We start from the raw sequence: 19,209 nt of genomic DNA, 5'->3' as shown, positions 1-19,209 counted from the left end.
AATTCTTTTTTTCAGACTGCTGGAGAAAAGTGGCAAACGTGTCATAATTTGAGCATTTATTGTTTTATATATTCTGAACACATGTAGCAGTTTGCAGGATCACTGAACACATTCAAAAGGCTGCATGTTATTTGTTGTAACATTTGTACTTCGCTCAGTCCCTTAGCTGTGATACAAAAGGCTTTGGCAGTGTAATGCTTTCCTCTTTCATGACTCTTCAGTGGGAGTTGTGGATGTTGACAGACAAATCTCTGAAACTGAAGTTGTTTGCGAGACGTTTGCACCATTATTTATCGTGTGTGTCCAGAGACCTGAGAGAAAACAATTTCATTTTATCAATCCTTGCACATTTGGACATATTGTGACAAACACCTGCCTCTCTGTCTCTTTTTTTCTCCCTCCCCAGCGGCGGTGCTGAAATACGAGAACAACGTGATGAACATCCGACAGTTCAACTGCTCACCTCATCCTTACTGGCTGCCCAACTTTATGGACGTTTTCACCTGGTCTCTGCCGTTTGTCGGAGAGAAGGGTGAGCCTTTACAAATACCCTCAGAGGAGAAACACAAAATGCGACATTGAGTACAAGCAGTTTCACCAGGTGTTGTTTGCTCCAGTGAGATGTAATAAAGTTTCCTGAGTCGGTGATGAAAATGGCTCTGCCTCAAGAAATGTAGCACAGTCATGCCCTCAGAGGAGAGTAGTCAGTTATAGTTTATATAAACAATATCTATTCACATGATTTATTAAACAAGACCCTGCAAACATGCAGAGATGATGAATTATTTTGACATGTTGCTTTTAAAGGGGTTGTTTACTGAGGTTTGTACTCTCTGACTACCTCAAAGATTAAATCTTGGTTTAGAGTTCAGTGACCCCCTCCTCTTAAAACTGTGACACATCTGTGTCAGTTAATCACACATAGCTATCACTGACGCACTTCGACAAGGAAGCCTTTTTTGGGCGTGACCCTTCCTCACAGGGCAATTCCTCGTTATGTTGTAAGGTTCTTGATGGACACAACTCACAGGGCGTGTGCCGAGGGTTCACTGTGGTGCATCTTTTTCTGTCTAACTAGAACAAGATGATTTGTTATGACAGGGTAGGAAAGACATAAAGTGACATACATTTACAGATATAAGGCTCTGGGTTTGGAGTGACAGATAACAGCTCAGATCTTCTGAGAAGCTTTTCCCAATTTGTTGACATGTGAATTAAAATAACAGAAACTGGAATAAAAAGTGATCACAGCATTTTAAAAACCTTTTGATGTCAAACCAGAAGCAAATTTTTTTAGTTTTCAAATTATTTTAATGTAAAATCTGACTAACGCTAAATCAACATGTCTGGATAGAGCAGTAAGCTTTCTGCTTCCTGACAGTGAATTTTATCCTATTGTGCTGCTCCAGCTCTGTTGTTAGGACCAGGGCAGGCAGCTTCAGGTGTTTGCACAGATATCCTCACATTTAAGTCAAGTTCAGTATATTTTAAAATACATTAAAACCCTTTCACATAAGTCTTGTGATCTTTATTTCTAACTACTAGAGCAAATTTTAAAACCAGGGGGCTGCACCATTGATAATTCAGATGTTTTGTTCTGAGAGGAGTGATATACAAGCAGTTATGTTGAGTATGTTTTTAAAAAATATACATTTTGGTTACCCATAAAGAACTTTTTATCCGAATACAGAGACTTCACAATATTGTTTGATGGACAAATCATCTTTATTTTCAATCAAAAAAAGTCTAAATGGAATCTTTTTTTTGACACAAACAAATAAAAAGACTGTTAGAAGGTGAATACATTTAATGTTTTGGTATTTTAGGCATTGAAAGTTCTGTCTCTTTTGTTTCTCTGCAGTGACTGAGATGCTTGTGAACGTGCTGAGCATCTGCTCCAACGATGAGCTGACGACTGATGAGGAGCTGGATGGTAAGCAAAACAAGAAGTGTTTCTCAATGCAGTTTGCCTTGGCTCCACTAGAGGGTGCCCCCTGCTAGTGGGAGTATCAGAGCCACACTTAGGCCAAATCTCATACACTGACGCGCACACACATATTTTTTAGGGGAATCTTTAATGCAAATTAAAGTTTACATTTTGTTCACTTTTACGAAGCGTTCTTTAAAGACATCATGAAGAAACAACATCTTCCGGTGGAAGAGTGGAATCAGTATCATCAGTAGTACATTTGTTTTCCTTTACAGCTTGAAAAAAATCTGACTTTAAAGCACCAAAATATCAGCCACTCTTCATAAATCTGGAAAGAAATCTAAACACCTCCATCTCGTCGCCATCAAGTGTTAGGATGACGTAAAAACAATTGTTGTAAATGTTTTGTTTTACTGCGCAGCTCTGTGGTGCACATCCTCCTGGGTTCAAACGCCTTAGTCACACAGGATAGATCCTTTTATCATGGTGAAATAGTATCAAGTTCAAGTTGTCTGCTTGATCCTGGGTCACAGCTTATCTACAATGAGATGACTGGTTTCCCCTGCGCCTGCCCCACCCCTTACTGCCAAACAGGAAATGATCTCACCAGCTCCCCCTCCGGCTTCGCACTCTCTTTGTGTTTACTGACGCACGTAGCTTAAACTCTGTAAACAGCACCCAGGGGTGGAGTGTCAGGATATCACCAGAGTGTAACCAAATTCCCTCAAAAGATATGAATTCTTCTGAAACAGAATAAAACCAGGGAGTGAACATGCAGGAGAAAAAGAGGAGAAATCAGACTCATTAAAACTTGTGTTTGTTGAACCATGACCAAATTGATTTAGATTATTTTTTTAAATGTAAAAAAAGAAAACACCATCACTGACAATTTTTTTTTCATTTCTGCATTATTTTTATACCTACATCCACCACAATGTGGTAGGTGTCAAAAAAAGTCAAGTTACTGCAGGCTGCAGAAAACAATTTTGTTCATATTTTTCACTGCACAGCACTGCTGTAGGAGATCCAACTGAGTGATTCTATTATTGAGGGAGCATTTCATGTCCATAGGATATATTTATAAATTTTACTAAGTATTAATTTTAAGCAATGGCCAATTTTACAGTGGGTCATTTGGATGATATGTCACTTTTATTTGATAAAGAAAGCAAACAGGTTTCATCATTTTTTTAGCTAAAAATGCAAATCATGTTTTGGAATTTGCAGTTTTTGTGCTGTCTGATTTCTCAAATGTCTAGTTTTTTCTTCAAAATTAACACTAGAATACGTTTGTGAATATTATTTTCTGTATTTATTGTTTAAAACAATCATTTGAACATTTTAATAATTTATATGGATAAAATAATTCATTTTGTGTGCGTCCGAGAAATCTGCATCAACCGTGTTACCCATTGAAAAAAAAAGCCTGTAGATCAGCAACAGTTTGTTCCAAAGTCACATGACTCAAATCAATTTAAGTCACATCCTTTTTGATTAAGAAACTGTTTCATACTTCAACTCCTCCTTAACAATATTTCATTAAAATGATTGTCTGTACATGGTGCGCTTTAATTGTTCGTCAACTATTACCGATATTTTTCTGGTGCTCTGACTATAAATGTTAAAAAAAAAACTGTGAAGAAAAAGCACAGAAATATGAGGTGATGGAGGTCAGGTGGTGCCATGTTCAAGGTCTGCAGTAAGCACAAGAGACAAAAAATGGAGAAAATGTCAACTGTGATACATGTGATTTTTGTGCCATAATTCTTTTCAATTTTGGCCAAACTGTGATGAAACGAAACAAAATGATGAGAGACATTTCTAGGGAGTGTAGTCCGATATAGAAATGTTGAATAACTCTAAATTCAGAATAATAGTCACAACTTTTGTCCATTACACACTTGACAAAATTATGCTCTGAAATTGTTTTTGTTACTTAAATATTTAAGAGTTTATTGGCGCTTAAGCTTGCTAACTAATGAATTAAGTCCATTCCAGGTGTTTAATTTGCAATAAAATACAATATAAAACAAAAAAAGCACTTTTTGTTTGTTTTTTGTATACCTGAAATTAGGAATGGGTTCCAAATTAGGTACTTTTATGGGTACCGACCAAATTCTATCTGTAGTACCGAGTACCAGTTCACATAAAATCAAAAGGTACCATGTTTAGGTACATAAACGCATTCTTGTGACTGGAGTGGAGTGGAAGAGTAGGGGATTTTTCGTGACAGACATGAACACAGCATTGCAAGTTAATATATTAAAGAATAAATATATTAAATTGATTGAGCTATTCTATTAAAAAAATAATATTTCATACCATATAAACATTCACAAAAGTAGTGAAAATTGGTACCGTAGAGTACCGATACCAATTGCCAGGTACCTGGCGTCGGTACCATATTGCTTCAAATGTGAGAGGTACCCATCCCTACCTGAAATGTTTCCCTAATTATAGAATCACTCAACTGACTATTAAGAAACAGCAAAACAAGCTTTTTTATTCAGCAGAAAGTATCACTAAAACATGATTAGCAAAGACAAAATAGGTACTGATGTGTCCACAGCTTTGAGTTCATGTCATGTAGTTTTTTTGTAGATTACAGGAAGTGCTGGATGATTTTTTCATCATCATTTTATCTTAGAGAATTATCCCATTGATCAGACGGTGGCACAAACTTCTTCCCCTCATATAACACATTTTCCACTAACGTCTCTTCACTCAGCTCCTCCTCATTCATTCAGAGCTTTTCTTTAATTTCTTGCCTTGCTGTCATTTTTTGTTCTCTTATAAGTTCATTCATTTTTCATACTTATTTTTCTGTTTTTCACTTTGTTGACAGTTGGATTTCTCTTTACCTCCATGTTCACATCATTTATAATCCTTTTGGTTGCCCTGCTCTATATCAGCTATAGTCTCCATGGTTTTCAGTTTGTGTGATGTTTTTCAGACTTTCAATTCAGTTCTTTCTTCTCCCTGTCTCTCTTGCTCTTTTTATCATTCATGCTGAGTTGTGTCACTACCTCTGTTTACTTCATCTAATTTCCTTTTTTTCTGTTTTCCAGAGTTTTGTTTTTGAAGGCATCGCTTTTCTTTTCACTTGTTGTGCTTCTTTCTTGCTTCTTACTTCACCATCCGCCCCCTTTCTGCCGCCTCGCCTTTCATTCTACAGCCATCCACTCATCTCTCTGTCCTTTTTCTCTTTTGTCTTCACTTCTGGGGGTGTTACATGAGAAGGACAGCTAATATATCCCCCCAAAAAAGGTACAAATGCCAGCTGCACGGTGTTTGCAGAGGTAGAAAGACTTTTGCTTGCTCTCTGGATTTCAGTCTGTTAACTGACGCCACTGTTTAACCCAATTTCTAACAATACTAATGTAGCTTTTGTCTTATTTTTATGTTTATTACAAAGATGTGTCAGTTAAAATCTCCCTTCAGCCTTTGTTTTTATTCCATACAAACATGAGAATAAGCAGTATAACATAAGGGTTTAATTGACTGAGAATTAGAGAAACTTTCACACTAGGCACCAGACATCAGCCCTTTCCTTTCCCCAGCTTTTCACCACACATCAGCTCCATTTCCATCCTTCATTCTCATGAATTTCCAAGCTGGCCCCCCAGGGCCATGAAACTGTTATCCCGCACAAGAGTCCCTTTAAACAAAGTTTTGTTTTCCAGTCGTGGAAAACTCCAGCTGAATCTCTTCAACCAAAACACAGAACAGGAAAATCCATATAGTGTTCGCACCAACATGTTTGGACAGAGACCAGGTCATTTACAGATGATGTAACACAGTTTGAAAAGTGTGACATGGCGATAAAGCATGTAGGTGTCAGAGGGACTTCAACATTGGTACACCACAAAGAAGCAGCATGAATGCACTGAATGCTAGAAGTTCCTCAGTTGTCGTGACGTGTGGGTGGATGAAACTATTTAGTTTGATCTGAAATTTTAGTTTTCAATAACAACATTGTGTTTGCATTGTGTTGATCTGATGCATTCCCTGAAAAAACTAATAATAAAGAAATCTCAGGCCCGTCTCAGGACTCATATAAAAACTTGAAAAGAAAAGGCACACAGTGATGTAACTGAACAAAAAATAAACACAATCAGTGCAGATGTCTTTAAATGCCGACAGGATGTGGTTGAGCTCGTGTGAGTCACAGCTTGTATGACTTTCTGACCTTTGACCCTTCCAGGTGCCACAGCTTCTGCTCGCAAGGAGGTCATCCGCAACAAGATCCGAGCCATTGGCAAGATGGCCAGGGTATTTTCTGTGCTGAGGTATGATGACAGAAAATCTCATTTGTGTTTGTTCTACGGTTACAGTAGGCTGATCAAACTTTAACTAACCACTGAATCAAATATCGAAAGCTACACTGAACAATAAATAAGTAGTTTAGTTTAGTTTTGTTTTCTCTAAGTAGTGCATGTGGAAGTATGACAGTGTCAAACCAAAACTTGTATAGGAGTTTAAGAGATGGGGAGTACCTACCCATTGGTCAAATGAGGTGTCAGTCAAAAAAACTAAAGTGTTGGTGCTGTAGTCTTTTGGCGCAGACAAAGGGGCTAAATAAACTCACTTGAACACTTTGCCAAGGACAGATTTTTTTAAAATTAGCCAGCTAGACTTCCTGGCTGAAGAGTTTGATTTTTCTCAGAGGCTGGTGAAGACCAAGAGGCAACTTCTGGTTTTAAAAAATGAAGCCTTTTCAAAAGCTCTTTAAGTTGCAGTTCTTCGAGTGTCCACTTGAGGCTAGCTGCAGCAAGACCTGAAACCACATACACACCAAGCAAAAAAAACAACAAAAAAAAACAGACTTTCACGGCATTAAAAAAAATCTACTTACAGTCTGGTACAAAAAATCACTAATTTTTCTAATGGCACTCACTGTAAGGGGTGTTTTTTATCTAACTCAGCAGTTTAGAAGATATTAAGATTGCGAGTTTGTCCAATCAGAGGCACAGCTTTTGTCTTGCATCCTTTAGCTGTTAGTAAGGAGGCTCAAAGCCTGCCTCGTTTCTAAAGGTTGGCGTCTCTACTCTGTACCAGAAACAGAAAGGTGACGTTGTTGAGTCTATATCCTTTTATTATAAGCCGCGTTTCCACCAAGAAGTCTGGTTCGGTTCATCTCGGTACGGCGCATATTTTGTGGCTAACCACCTCTGACTTACACCAGGAGAGATCCCCAAATAACCAAGATGATCCACTTTTTGGGACTCTTTTGTATGGGTGCCAGACTGAGCGGATCCGCTCTCGGAAGGGGGAGCTACAACACAGCAGACCGTTGATTGGTCGGTAGAATCGTCATTTACCATGTGACAGCGGCTTGATTGAACTTGGTATCCAAGAGCTACATGCCAATCACAGAGAACGAAATGCTGGATGTCTTCCATCATTGCTCTTTGTTTACTGTGTCACTTTTTTCTTCTTCATTGGATTTATTAGCGGGGTACACTGTGTCGCGCTGCTATGGGGTCATGCAGTTATTTAACAGACTCAGCTTTTGGCATCTGGCACAGTTTGCTGTGGAAATGTAAACGGAATCAGGCTTAACCGTACCAAACCGTGCCACACTGTACTGAACCAAACCAGACTGCTTGGTGGAAACAGGGCTATGGTCTATTACAATCTATGGTGGAGACCAAAGTAGTGCTCAAATAATAATCTTCAATATTCATATAAATTATACTCTTGCAGCAAAACTACTGGATACCTATCTGTGAGAAACTTTTTGTTGACAAGTTCCTTTTAGTTTGCTCTACTGCCCCCAAGTGGCCAAAAATATTCTTACTCAATGAGGTCAGAAAGCATGACTGGCTGTCTTCTAAAGGCTTGAACTGTGATGTAAATTGTGTTGTATGATGTCTGAAACACATACGAAGAGCATGTTTAAATGATGTGTATGTATCTCTGTGGTCATTCCAGAGAGGAGAGTGAGAGCGTGTTGACGCTGAAGGGACTGACCCCAACAGGCATGCTACCAAGTGGAGTGCTGTCCGGTGGCAAAGAGAAGCTGCAGAATGGTAAGACTGTCACAAAGTACCCCAAGACCCCTGCTGTGTCCCCCAGACTGGGTTCTCTCACACATAACTGCCCCTCACGCAGCGATACCCTGAATAAAGCGCTAGCTCAGTGTTTAGAACACTGTAAACATGGACTTCATTTTACTTTCAGTATGGTCCTTGAATTTAAAGCTGCTGCCTCAAAGTAAAACTGTTGAGTGCAGTGAAATGAGTTTGGCAGCTCCAGCCAGTGGCCCTTCATTTATTAAATGCTTCTCGATAATAACAGCTGCACTCTGTAGCTTTTCATTACTGTATTGTGTGTCAGCAAAGTAATGCATCCCAGGATAGATGACTGTTATTAGACCCCATGTTATTTGTCTTACACATAGCCTCATTCTTCAGGACAATGCCAGATACGATTTGCAGATTTTCTCCATCCCTTGTCTTCTCTGATGTCTCCCTCCTGATGTCTCACATTGATACCCGTCTCCCTGTCCCCGTCTCTCTCTGTATTCCACTGGTTTTATCTTAAATATTACCTGTATCTTTTTCTTTCTCCTTTCTCCCTAGAAACTGCAGGTATAATCGGTTGTGCAAGTATTCTGTTGTGTTTTTTTTTTCCTTTTTCGTTTTTGTGAGACAAGTTTAGAAGTTCAGTTCACCCTCCTTCGTTGAATTCCAAACACTCCCTAAATAAGTCTGCAGCGAGGATGTTAAGATTTTATGGAAACGCTTTTACAAACACTTGAAATGTGCTTGTACTCCTGACAGAAATGGACGCTTCATTGTCCATTTTAGCACTAGCTGTGGATCTCAGCGGTGCTCTGTCAGAATAGAGACGAGGTCCTCTGTGATTCAAAGGATGAATTGGAATTGACACAACCAGCTGTGAATGACAGGGTTTTATAGCTGATGTCAGCCCTGTCATTCACAAAGGAAAGCAGAAATCCAGACAACTTCTCTCTCTCACAAGTTCTCTCATTAAATCAGCTTCTAAACTTTCAGATCACACCACACTAAGGGAGGCTGAAACTTTTTAAGTAAATATGCAGGAGTATGTTTAACTCATACTTCTGGGACTATTCTGTTACAACGAAACTGCATCAACACTGCATTCCACTGTTTACGTGTGGAAATGTGATATTTATGATAAATTAACTTCTTATCCTGCTACCATAACCCAAAGCTACCAGATTTCATAGCAACAATTAATCACTTCAAGTAAATGGAATTTTCATATTTTTTAGGAAAATCCTGCAGATCCTGCCTTTAAGTTTGTTTATTCTTCTACTTTAAATGGGGGTCAAGGTTCGTAAATCAGGAATAATTGTCCTGGAAAAATTTGGAAAATCTGCAGCATGTGTGAATAAGACACTTTGCTAGGTACCAGCCCTGCTGATTTAGGTCGACATGACTGGAGCGTGTTAAATATTTTTCTCATTTGCAAAGTAGAAAAAATATGTCGGGTGAAAAAATGACGCATATTTAATAAAACAATACCAATATGTCGGCTAAAGCTTAATATGACCTCTTTTTACAAGGTTTTATGGGGGCTTTCAGCTAACTATCTGAATATGTATTGAGTCCAGGACAGGGCTGTCACTTTTTCTAAAAAACAATTTCAAACAAATTGCAAATGACCCCTTTTTCATTTAAATAAATTCAAACTGTCCGACCCCCTTCAAAAAATCCACCTGCTCGGCTTGAACACCACAGCACAATCTCATTGTTTCTGTTTCTTGATTAACTCAACAAACCGTCTAACGGAAGGAGCTCTGACTACTCTAAATTAAAACATAACAAGGTAACTGATAATAGAGCCAAAGTATCTTAAATACCATCTGAATTTCTTGGATTATTTGCCAGAAACACAAGCATTAACCCGATCAGGATCAAGAGCGGCTCTTTGTTTTGTTTACGATACTACCTGCCGACAGAACCACGAAAAGAGCACACAGACGTTCCTGGCACACTCAGGTATTTACGGGCCAGCTTTGAGAGTTGCAGGTACTTGTTGCAACCTCTGTCACTCCACCAAAGCAGCGGGTTGCTGTCGGCAGACAGAGCTGTCTCCTTCATGTAAGCTTGCATCTCCAGGAAGCTATCATGGCCCAAGTCCCCAAACAACCCCTGGGCAGTTGCTGCCTTTTCCCCCACTCTTGTACACTCGTGTAGCTTTGTTTAGTGATAGATCAGCTGGGCGTGTGTTAACATGGTAGTGAATTCTTAGAGCGCCATCTGTTGGATAACAAGGAAAACAACGTCAAGTTGTCTGATTCATCTGTATAGACTGCAGCCGGCGTTTCGAGCAGGTTATTAAAGTTCGAACATGAACTTTTCACCTCATGTTGGAACCAATCTTCAAACTTCGAATAAAAGTGACAGCCCTAGTTCAGGATAAATATTTCTTAAATTTTGAAGCACACAACTGTTTTAAAGCTATTTGTAAGCAGCTGGTACAAAGAGAACTTCTGTGAAGGTGGAGTGATGTTCAGAGATTACTGCTTCAGCATTAGTAGAATCACATTGTGTCCGCCTTTACGCAGACGACACTGTGCTTCTACTGCAATGCTGACTCCATCAAACCATTCTGTTTTACACTTCAGTAATCTTGCACCTTTTCGTAACTTTCACATCATCATGACAGTGTGCTGCGTAGTCTGTAGTACTGTTTAGCTGTTACTTTGCCGTCACCTCCTCCCTCATCCCTTTCTGTGTGTAGAGCTGATTTACACAGTTGTTCTGTATGTTGATTTTTGAACTCAGGGTGACTGTAAAAGAATTGGTAAGTGGTTAAAATATCAAAGGTTTTCTCCTGCTCCCCCTCACACCAAACAAACGTAAGCCAGCACTTTTGATATTTAACATATCAAAAGCTGTTAATTGCAGTTCCAGATTCTGCTTCATGCTGCACACAACACGACTGCTCCATATGTCCAAAACGCTTCGATTTGACGTTAGAAATAAAGCTATAAAATGTTAGTCGCACTTTAACCTTCTCCTTGTTTTCCATTCTTTTAACTCCTCTCTCTTCATGTATGTGTGCTTCACAGTTCAGGACTAATACATTTGCAGCTTTGCAGCTTGCAGTATTCATTACTTCTATCACCACATCGATATCTTTGTCAGACCTTGTCAGACTTTTTGAAAGTACTTCAAAGATGCAGTCCTCTTCTTTGTGAGGTCGTTCACTGCCACAACGTTCGTCACCTTCCCTTTACAGATCTGGAACTCACCAAAAAGCTAAGGCTCATCCCTCTCCTCCCCCTCCCCCCTTTTCTTCCTCTTTTCCTCCCTTTTTTGCTAACATCCATGAGTCCTTTGTCATAAAATGTGGAGTTGAAGTTAACCTTTGTTGTCGGCATTGGCTGTCTTTGCTGCTCATTGACTTGTTCCTGGGACAAAATGAACTCCTCTGCTCACTTCTCTCATTCGTTTTGCAACCCCCCTCTTCTTCTCTTCAGCTACTATTGAAGCTATTGAGGCTGACGAAGGTAAATGGGTCTGGCTGCCCTCTTCTGTTGCTTTTCATGGCAATAGACAGGGGGGTCTGCTGGGTTTTCATCCATCTCGCTGGTGCTTGAATAGAGTGTGTTGGGTGTTTGGGCTAACAAAATGTGGCTTAGTATTAACGGAGGGAAAAAAGTAAGTAACTAGGGAATCCTGTGGTCACACATGTTTTAAAGGGGAATTGATTTCATAGCACAGATTTCAAAATCACAGAAATCAAACTGTGATTTTGAGTGAGTGCAAAGCAAATACTTCATTCATCATTTTTAAACTGACAGTTACTACTGGCAAAAAGTTATGATTTCACTTTAATTCCTTTTTAAACATCCTTTAGTATTGTTTAAGAATTATCATTTTACTGTTTGACATTAAGTTGTGAAACTGTTTTTAACATAAAAATCTATCTTGATGAGTATGGAGTAGAGGTGTGAAAAAATAATGATACGGCAATAAAGAGCGTTACTTCGACTTGTGGTAAATTATTGATATTTTAACTTTTAATACCAATATTTTTGTTAAAATGAAAATTTATATTTTAGGTGAGTTGGAAGTACAATACGTCTCCTATGCCTCCACTGCAGTAGAGGGCGCTGAAGAGCGTAGTATAATCAAAATATTTTATTCCTACACTTGATTATGTCGGTTTTGAAGCCATTAACGTCAATGTTTTCTCTCTATTCTTGGGTCAGTTAGGTTAAAATCTTTTTTAGGTTGACTTTTTCAGTGTAGTAGACTGATAAAGTAATAATCATAGTCATGTTTTGTGCAATGTTAGATTTTTTTATGAGTAACACTGGTTTCACCAAGTGACATTTATCAGTTTCACTAAATGACCACGTCTTTACCCTATAGTTTTTTGGCAACATTAGTTTAATGTCACAGTATTTTAAGTGTCAAACTTTAGGTAAAGTTTATGTTTGAAACACGGCATATGACTTTCATTACTTCAAATACAATAAGATAGAAAAGTTGTTATCAATCAAATAGTTAACTGTGTAGATTATCACAATATCGTATCGAGACCCAAGTATCGCGAGATTCTTACCAATACCCACCCCTGGTATGGAGGCATATGACAAAGACTGCACTTAAGAACAACCAAATCGCACATAATCAACTGTTCAGTCTCTGTGGTGCTAGCTAAAGAGGCTTTATAGAAGATGCACAGCGCAGAGGAACCTTACATGTTAGGGGTTAATTTTCTGTGCAGTAAATGACAAAGCTTAAGTTAGTAAAGCATTAACATGTTTGATGTTTACAATTCTCAGTCAGGGAGGCTCCAGCACCATAAATTGAGCAGAAACCCCTAGGGATGGGTACCGAATAAGGTACTTGTATAGGTACCGAATTCTGTCAAAAGTACCAAGTACTAATTCACATAAAATGGAAAGGTACCATGTTTAGGTACCTAAACACATCCTTGTGTCTGTGAGGGAGTGGAAGAGTAGGCAATTTTCCATGCTAGACATGAACACAGCATTACAAGGTTACATATTAAAGAATAAATATGTTACATTGAAAAACTTTTATACTTAATTATTAAACAAGTTGATATTTTTTACCATATCAACACAAAAAAGTACCAAAAGTTAGTACCGTTGAGTACCGGTACCAATTGCCAGGTACTGGGTATCGGTACCATATCATTTCAAATGTGAAAGGTACCCATCCCTATTAACCCCATACATCTGAGGATTATTTAGACAAATACTTGGTATCTAGGAGCCCCATTCATGTCCTGTCCCACCGATTATTTAGGGAGGCTAATCAAGCCCTAAATCCTGATTAGTGTTGTGTGTGGCCATTTTTCTCTAAACACTCAACTGTTTCTTATGTATTTCTTTAAATTTTATGAATTTACACACCTGTATCAGACTTTTGTAATGAAGGTAGTATCCATTGAGCTATATTTTGTCATGAAGCTTTACAGGACACATGGTTTTAATCACACAGAGGTTTGTTACCACATCAGACAGGCTCCTCTTGCTCTGCCCTCACACAATCCACTGAAATCTTGCTATGAAAGATAAAAATGGTATTTCCCCTTTGAAACGGCTGAAGCAGTTGTGCATTGTTGTTGCTGTCGTAGAAATACGACAATAACCGTTTTCTTTAGAGTTGAATCCAAATCAGAAGAGAGAAATGCTCCACAGGAGGCTTTGAAATCCAAATTGGATCCTCCCTAAAACCTTTTTTTATTAACACAGCCTTTGGCGCAAGAACAACCTCAACTGCAAGCTAAATAGTAGTCTGCCAGCTGCTATTTACGTTGGAATTGTCCAGAACTTCCTCTTTAGCCCCACAGAGGACAGTCCGTTGTAGTGTCGAGACACTTCTCTGCTTCTCTCTCCATGTGGATCCTCTGTGGCCCTGCTGTGTCGTGTTCTTTCCTGTGAGCTGCTAATAACCTGTGTCTGACCTGTGCTATGCAGCAACACAACTATGCTACCCATCAAGCCCCTACCCACATTCCCCCCAAATTCGTCTTCAAAGAAATGATGCCCCCTCCCTCATTGTAGAAAAGGGTCATCTTATTTGCAATCATAGTTTTATCAGCCTTTATGAAAGGTGGAGGTGACAAAAATTCAACTTCTTGTGGGAAATGGGCTGAAACGAATCAAATCAAGCTGAATATTAGAATTTAAAAGGAAATCAATAAAACTGAACTAATTTAAAGTCAGTGAATATGATAAAGTTAGTCTTCAACGCCTTGATTTGATTCATTCCAGTGATTTTTCAACAAGCAAGCGTCTCCAGTGATTCCATTTTTACCTCCTCTCCAAACCGTCTTGTGACCTCCGCCCCTCATAATGTCTGGTTAACCCTTTAATTGCTGCATGCTCCAAGCAGACTAAACAAGTCGTTAGCACCCCAAGTACCTCTGTAGTGTCTTTGTACGTGAGCTCAGTCTCAACGTGGTTCTATTCTGTGGAAGTGAATGTCTCAGTGGGCTCCACTCCAGTGTTTTCTTCTTTCTTTTTGATTTCCCTGCCCTTTTTCTTTTTGTCTCTCTGACCATTCTCCTTCTCCTCTTTTTGTCTGTTATTATTTTTCCAATCTGTGACGTGATGTGGCGATCTGGATTTTTCGGGGTCCTCAGGTGTTCGTGAATGTGCCTGAATAAATCATGTTTTCACAATCCTTGTAGACAGGGTACAATGGTGAAAAATTAGGAAATTAGTGGTCCAGCGTGGCGCAGATGGATCAGTTTCAGGGGTGTGAGCAGAGATTATGAACGATGGATTGATGGCACATTGAAAACCTGTAGACCCTGATGCCAGATGTTCCCACTTTAGATTTAGAAGGATTATTTAATCCTTTTGTTTGTGCAGTTCTATAATTTTCAAACTCTGATAAATGGTGTTAATGTGTTGTCCTATCATAAAAACAAGCTCTAGAGTTTATATTTATTATCTGTTGTCTGTTCATTCAAAGTGATTAATATGTAAACATGATGTTTTATGCTCTTGTCCCTCCAACATATTTGATATTTATATGAATAGTTTAGTTCAAAGTCTAAAGGAGTATGGATTCATTTAACATTATTTCACAGTTTTATTCTTAGATTATCATGAAGTCAGCCTGAGTTTCTAACTATCCTACGAGACGTCTGAAAAAACAGGAGCAAAGCATATATCTGCTTAAATCAAAGGCTGTTGAACTCCAGAGATTTAAAGACGCAGTGATCCTTGCACACGGACGTATGGCCAGAAACAGGAATTCATGACTTCTGTATCTGCCTGATTTATACACAAAGCAAAATCGACTAGTTAGCTTTATCTTAGGTTTTCAGTTACTAAACATCACTTACTGTGACTACAGTTACATTTTGTAGGACTCCAACAATAATGATCCAAGCTAAGTTAGAGATTCTGAAGTGTCTGCAGGCAGATTTTATGATCCTCGACACATTCACTCCAGCTGATTGTTCACTGTTCTGTCACAACCCCAATTCCAGAAAAGTTGGAGTCTGTGTAAAAGGCGAAATAAAACCACATCTGTGGTTTGCAAATCACTTCAACCCTGAACAGCGCAGAGACAACTTATCAAATATTGAAACTGGAAAAAGAAAATAAAGATGTTAAAGGGATCATGTTGCTTCACCTCCACTGTAAACATCACGACAGAAATAATAGCAGAGCCATGCAGTTGTATTATGCACAGAACATGCAGTTTATGGCTCTTAAAACCTTGGGTTAGCATTTATGTTGCCTTCTCAGGTGTTTCTGTGCTTTGGGCACAGTTTTACTCTCAACTACAGAAAGACTTTTAGAGAAGATTTGAGTTTATGCAGTGGTTTCCACTACAGAGTCATGTTTGTGCTTAGTGAAGTTCCACCTAAAGTTTACAGTCAATAGCTCATAGCGTACAGAGATTTCACTAGATTGTCTGAAAAGTTGATGATAGTATGAACTTAAGATGAAAAAATCCAAAATACATATTCTTGTTGTGGAACATTATTCTGAAAGTGTTCAACAATTGGTTCACGCAGTCTCTCACAGAATGGTTAACCTCTTCTGCCATCTTTACTTTACTTTACTTGTGATGCTCATCTTTTTAAAACCCTGCAATTTTTCTTATCTCTTGAAAAACAAACATCATTCAGTGGTTTTATGTCGCTCGCAAAACTTTTTAGAAGTGAGAAAGTGAGACAACATCTTCCTAACAATTAACTTTAATTTCCAATATCTGATAAGTTGTCTCTGCTACGTATTCCATGAACTGTAGGGTTTCAAAAATTTTCAGAACACAAGAATCTGTTTTATCAATGCTTAACACAGTGTCCAGACTTTTTTGGAATCAGGGTTGAACTATTTTTGTCTTTTTAAGGGATCCTTATAATCAGGTATTATTAGTGTAAACAGGTTTTTTAATCTATTTTTTGATGGTTGTCCTTCAGTCGAGTCAGCCAGAGTACCTCAGATCTTTATCTTGTTGGAACTTTTGTTTTGTTGAGGAAAAAGAACGACACCATAAACCACGCCCAAACTAAAGCTAATCAAAGTCTGATGATGTGTGAAAGTGAGCAAATGTGACTCCATTCTTTTTATCACCCAATCCCTCCCCTCAAATCTCAAATCTAATATTTTACCCTCTTTTTCCTTTTTTTCCCCTCCTTTAACAGCCATCAAAGGCTTCTCGCCCCAGCACAAGATCACCAGCTTTGAGGAGGCCAAGGGTCTGGATCGCATCAACGAGCGGATGCCACCGCGGCGAGATGCCCTGCCCTCCGACGCCAGCCTGAACTCGCTCAACAAGGCCCTGTCCTCAGAGACCAACGGCACGGACACCAAGGGAAGCACCAGCAGCGGCGGCAACATCCAGTGAAGGCCCACAACAGGGCGCCAGCTCGGCCGACGGGGTCGCCCCGCCCCCAGCCTCATCATGGCCCGCCAATACCGAAAAGGGGCAGAGGGTGGAGGAGTGATAAGAGAGTGGAAAAGGGGGGAGGCATGTATGGCTCACACTGGGGGGACATCTCACTTGCTAGTCTTTGGATATGCCTTCTAAAAATTAGTTCATAGTCAAATCTGCTAAGTTATTGTCGGTTCACATTTCTGATTGGTCAGGCCTTTAACGTGCTTGATCACCACACACCACAGTATGTCAGAGAGAAAGAGGGAGGGATGGATGGACGGATTGAGAGATCTTAAAGCCGTTTTATTTTCTTTAATTTCTTGAACGACCCTTGCTCATTTACACCGAAACGGAAAGTCGTGTACTTCTTACTAACTATCGTACGTTTACAAAAATACAGCACTAAAAAGGACAGAACATGAGATAATGTTTTTAACATATAAGGGTGTACAAACTAAATAAGGACTATTTATTGATAACTTTTTTTTGCTACTCTTTTAAAATAGCTCTGAAAATTAATTAGGCAGTCTTAAAAAGAATGTTGCAATGTTGTCGAAATGCCAAATAATGGAACGTTTTATGGTTTTGTACATATTATGCTTACCTCAGGTTCTTTTGGTGTGTGCTTTGACCTGATTTTTCTGTATAATGGCTAAATAACTCGGTAATGAATACCTATTTTCTTGAGTTTCATAACTGGAATTTACATTTACCTATCTATCATTTGCAAATATGTTTATTTTTTGTCTCTTTTGGAAGGGAGGGGGGTAGATTTATCGTGGCTTGCTGGAATTGAGTGTTAATTTTTCTCTTTTTAAGTATTGCGAACAAAGTAAAAATAGAGAACCTATATTGTGTAAAAAAAAGAATACAATAAACATAAAGTGTCTGCCTATGCATGTTTTATAAAAATTAAAGAAAGAAATAGAAAATCTGAATACCTTTGGCTGTGGAGGCCTGTTTTGAAATATATTGCGCTTTAGTGAACATATACTGGATATACCTGCATACTTTCAATTAACACCATGATGCTCTATGCCTTCAACTTCTTTTGTAATTGAAGCATTTACTGATGGATGAGAAATCATATTTTTAACCTGCGCTTGTAAGTGCACACAGTCCAATTAAGCATGTTTGACAATTCTTGTGAGGTGTGTGGTTACATGTGTAACTCAAAAATGCATGATTAGCTGTTTGTGTCATATAACAGGTAAAATTGGTTTTGTTCTGTTTTGTAAATGTGCCACAGAAAGTGTAATTTGATTATTATTACTATTATTATTTGGAACTCTGCTTTGTATATCAGTTACAGGTTTGATACTGCTCAATACTTTAAGATGAAACGAAAAAAAAATACTTCGATCTTTTTTAAGAACTGCTTAAGTGCCCAAGTAATTCACTACACGACATGAAGCCTTGCTTTTGTAATTTAACTTCAAAACTGTTGGCAGATTGAGGCATGCACTTGCAACTATGAAAAGTATTTTATATAACTGTTCAATAAAAATGTGCATGAATTTCAACTTGAAATGAAGCCGCTTCTCCTGTATGTGTGTGCGTGTGTGACTCAGGCTGTCCCCTAGTCCTCCGCCAATGAATATGCAACCATGTAAAATAAAGTCTAATACATAATACACATAGTCCTTTGGGCGTTTTTTGCTCTGCGACTGAACAAAGCTGTACCAGAGAGCTGCGTGATGTTTTCAGGAAACACTCCCGTCACACAAAAGTCAAACCTGCAGGAACATCAGAGATAAACATGAGAGTGAGAGCAGTTTAGTCACCCCTCTGAGTTCACGGGGGGCTGTGGAGCAGTCCTCCTGACTCTCTTTGTGTCTCCAAAGTGATCTGGAAAGTCAACAACAAGAAAAAAGTGTGGCATTGACTTGGCCAGTGTTGTGGTAGGAAGTTAGTTTCTTGGCAGTTTTGCAACAAAGGTGTTTCCTCCGAGTGAACCTCGGTAACTCCTTTGATTTAACCTCGAAGACGAAGCCAAGATTTTGTAAGCATACTTTTGTGAGTTGCAGACAAAACTCCACGCTCCCATCTGATTGAAAAGTTGATTGCAGTGCTTAGATGACTAATTCCAAAACAGCTCTTCTTTGGGAACTTTTTTCCTTGATTCATATATTTTATTCATTTTAAAGGCAGAGAGTTGTTCATACTTATAGCTCCCACAAAGACTTTTGGTTTGTGTTGACTATGGTGCCCCCTGTAGACAAGGAGATACTTTTACTTTGGGCTGATTTTTCATTTAGGTCATGTTCTAATACACTCCTGATCACAATTATAGGAGTAGTTGCACTGTTTGATCTTTAAAAGGTTCAAAGCAGAGTTTCAAAATGCAAAAAGAAGAAACGGGAGTGAGACAAAAAATTTAAGTGAGCAACTTATTGC

General features: G+C 38.8%; 1 protein-coding gene across 2 annotated transcripts in view; it reads left to right on the top strand.

The window, feature by feature from the left end:
* Positions 1-18,446, top strand: part of LOC141784416 (protein phosphatase 3 catalytic subunit alpha) — an 89,946-nt gene extending 71,500 nt beyond the window's left edge. The window contains exons 9-14 of one of the 2 annotated variants that reach the window (XM_074662250.1): positions 407-532; positions 1,862-1,933; positions 6,135-6,219; positions 7,865-7,962; positions 11,409-11,438; positions 16,580-18,446. In XM_074662250.1, coding sequence (XP_074518351.1) covers positions 407-532; positions 1,862-1,933; positions 6,135-6,219; positions 7,865-7,962; positions 11,409-11,438; positions 16,580-16,782 — 614 coding nt within the window. In that variant the 3' untranslated portion in view covers positions 16,783-18,446. The remainder of the gene's footprint in view (positions 1-406; positions 533-1,861; positions 1,934-6,134; positions 6,220-7,864; positions 7,963-11,408; positions 11,439-16,579) is intronic. The other variant, XM_074662251.1, reaches the window with a different exon arrangement.
* Positions 18,447-19,209: the final 763 nt, after the last annotated feature.

The sequence above is a fragment of the Halichoeres trimaculatus genome, unplaced genomic scaffold (genome assembly GCF_033239565.1).
Source record: "Halichoeres trimaculatus isolate MK-OKI-2021-1 unplaced genomic scaffold, fHalTri1.1 fHalTri1_scaffold_22, whole genome shotgun sequence".
Classification (NCBI taxonomy): domain Eukaryota; kingdom Metazoa; phylum Chordata; class Actinopteri; order Labriformes; family Labridae; genus Halichoeres; species Halichoeres trimaculatus.
Note: the sequence above shows the minus strand (reverse complement) of the source record. Positions and strands in the feature narration are given on the sequence as shown.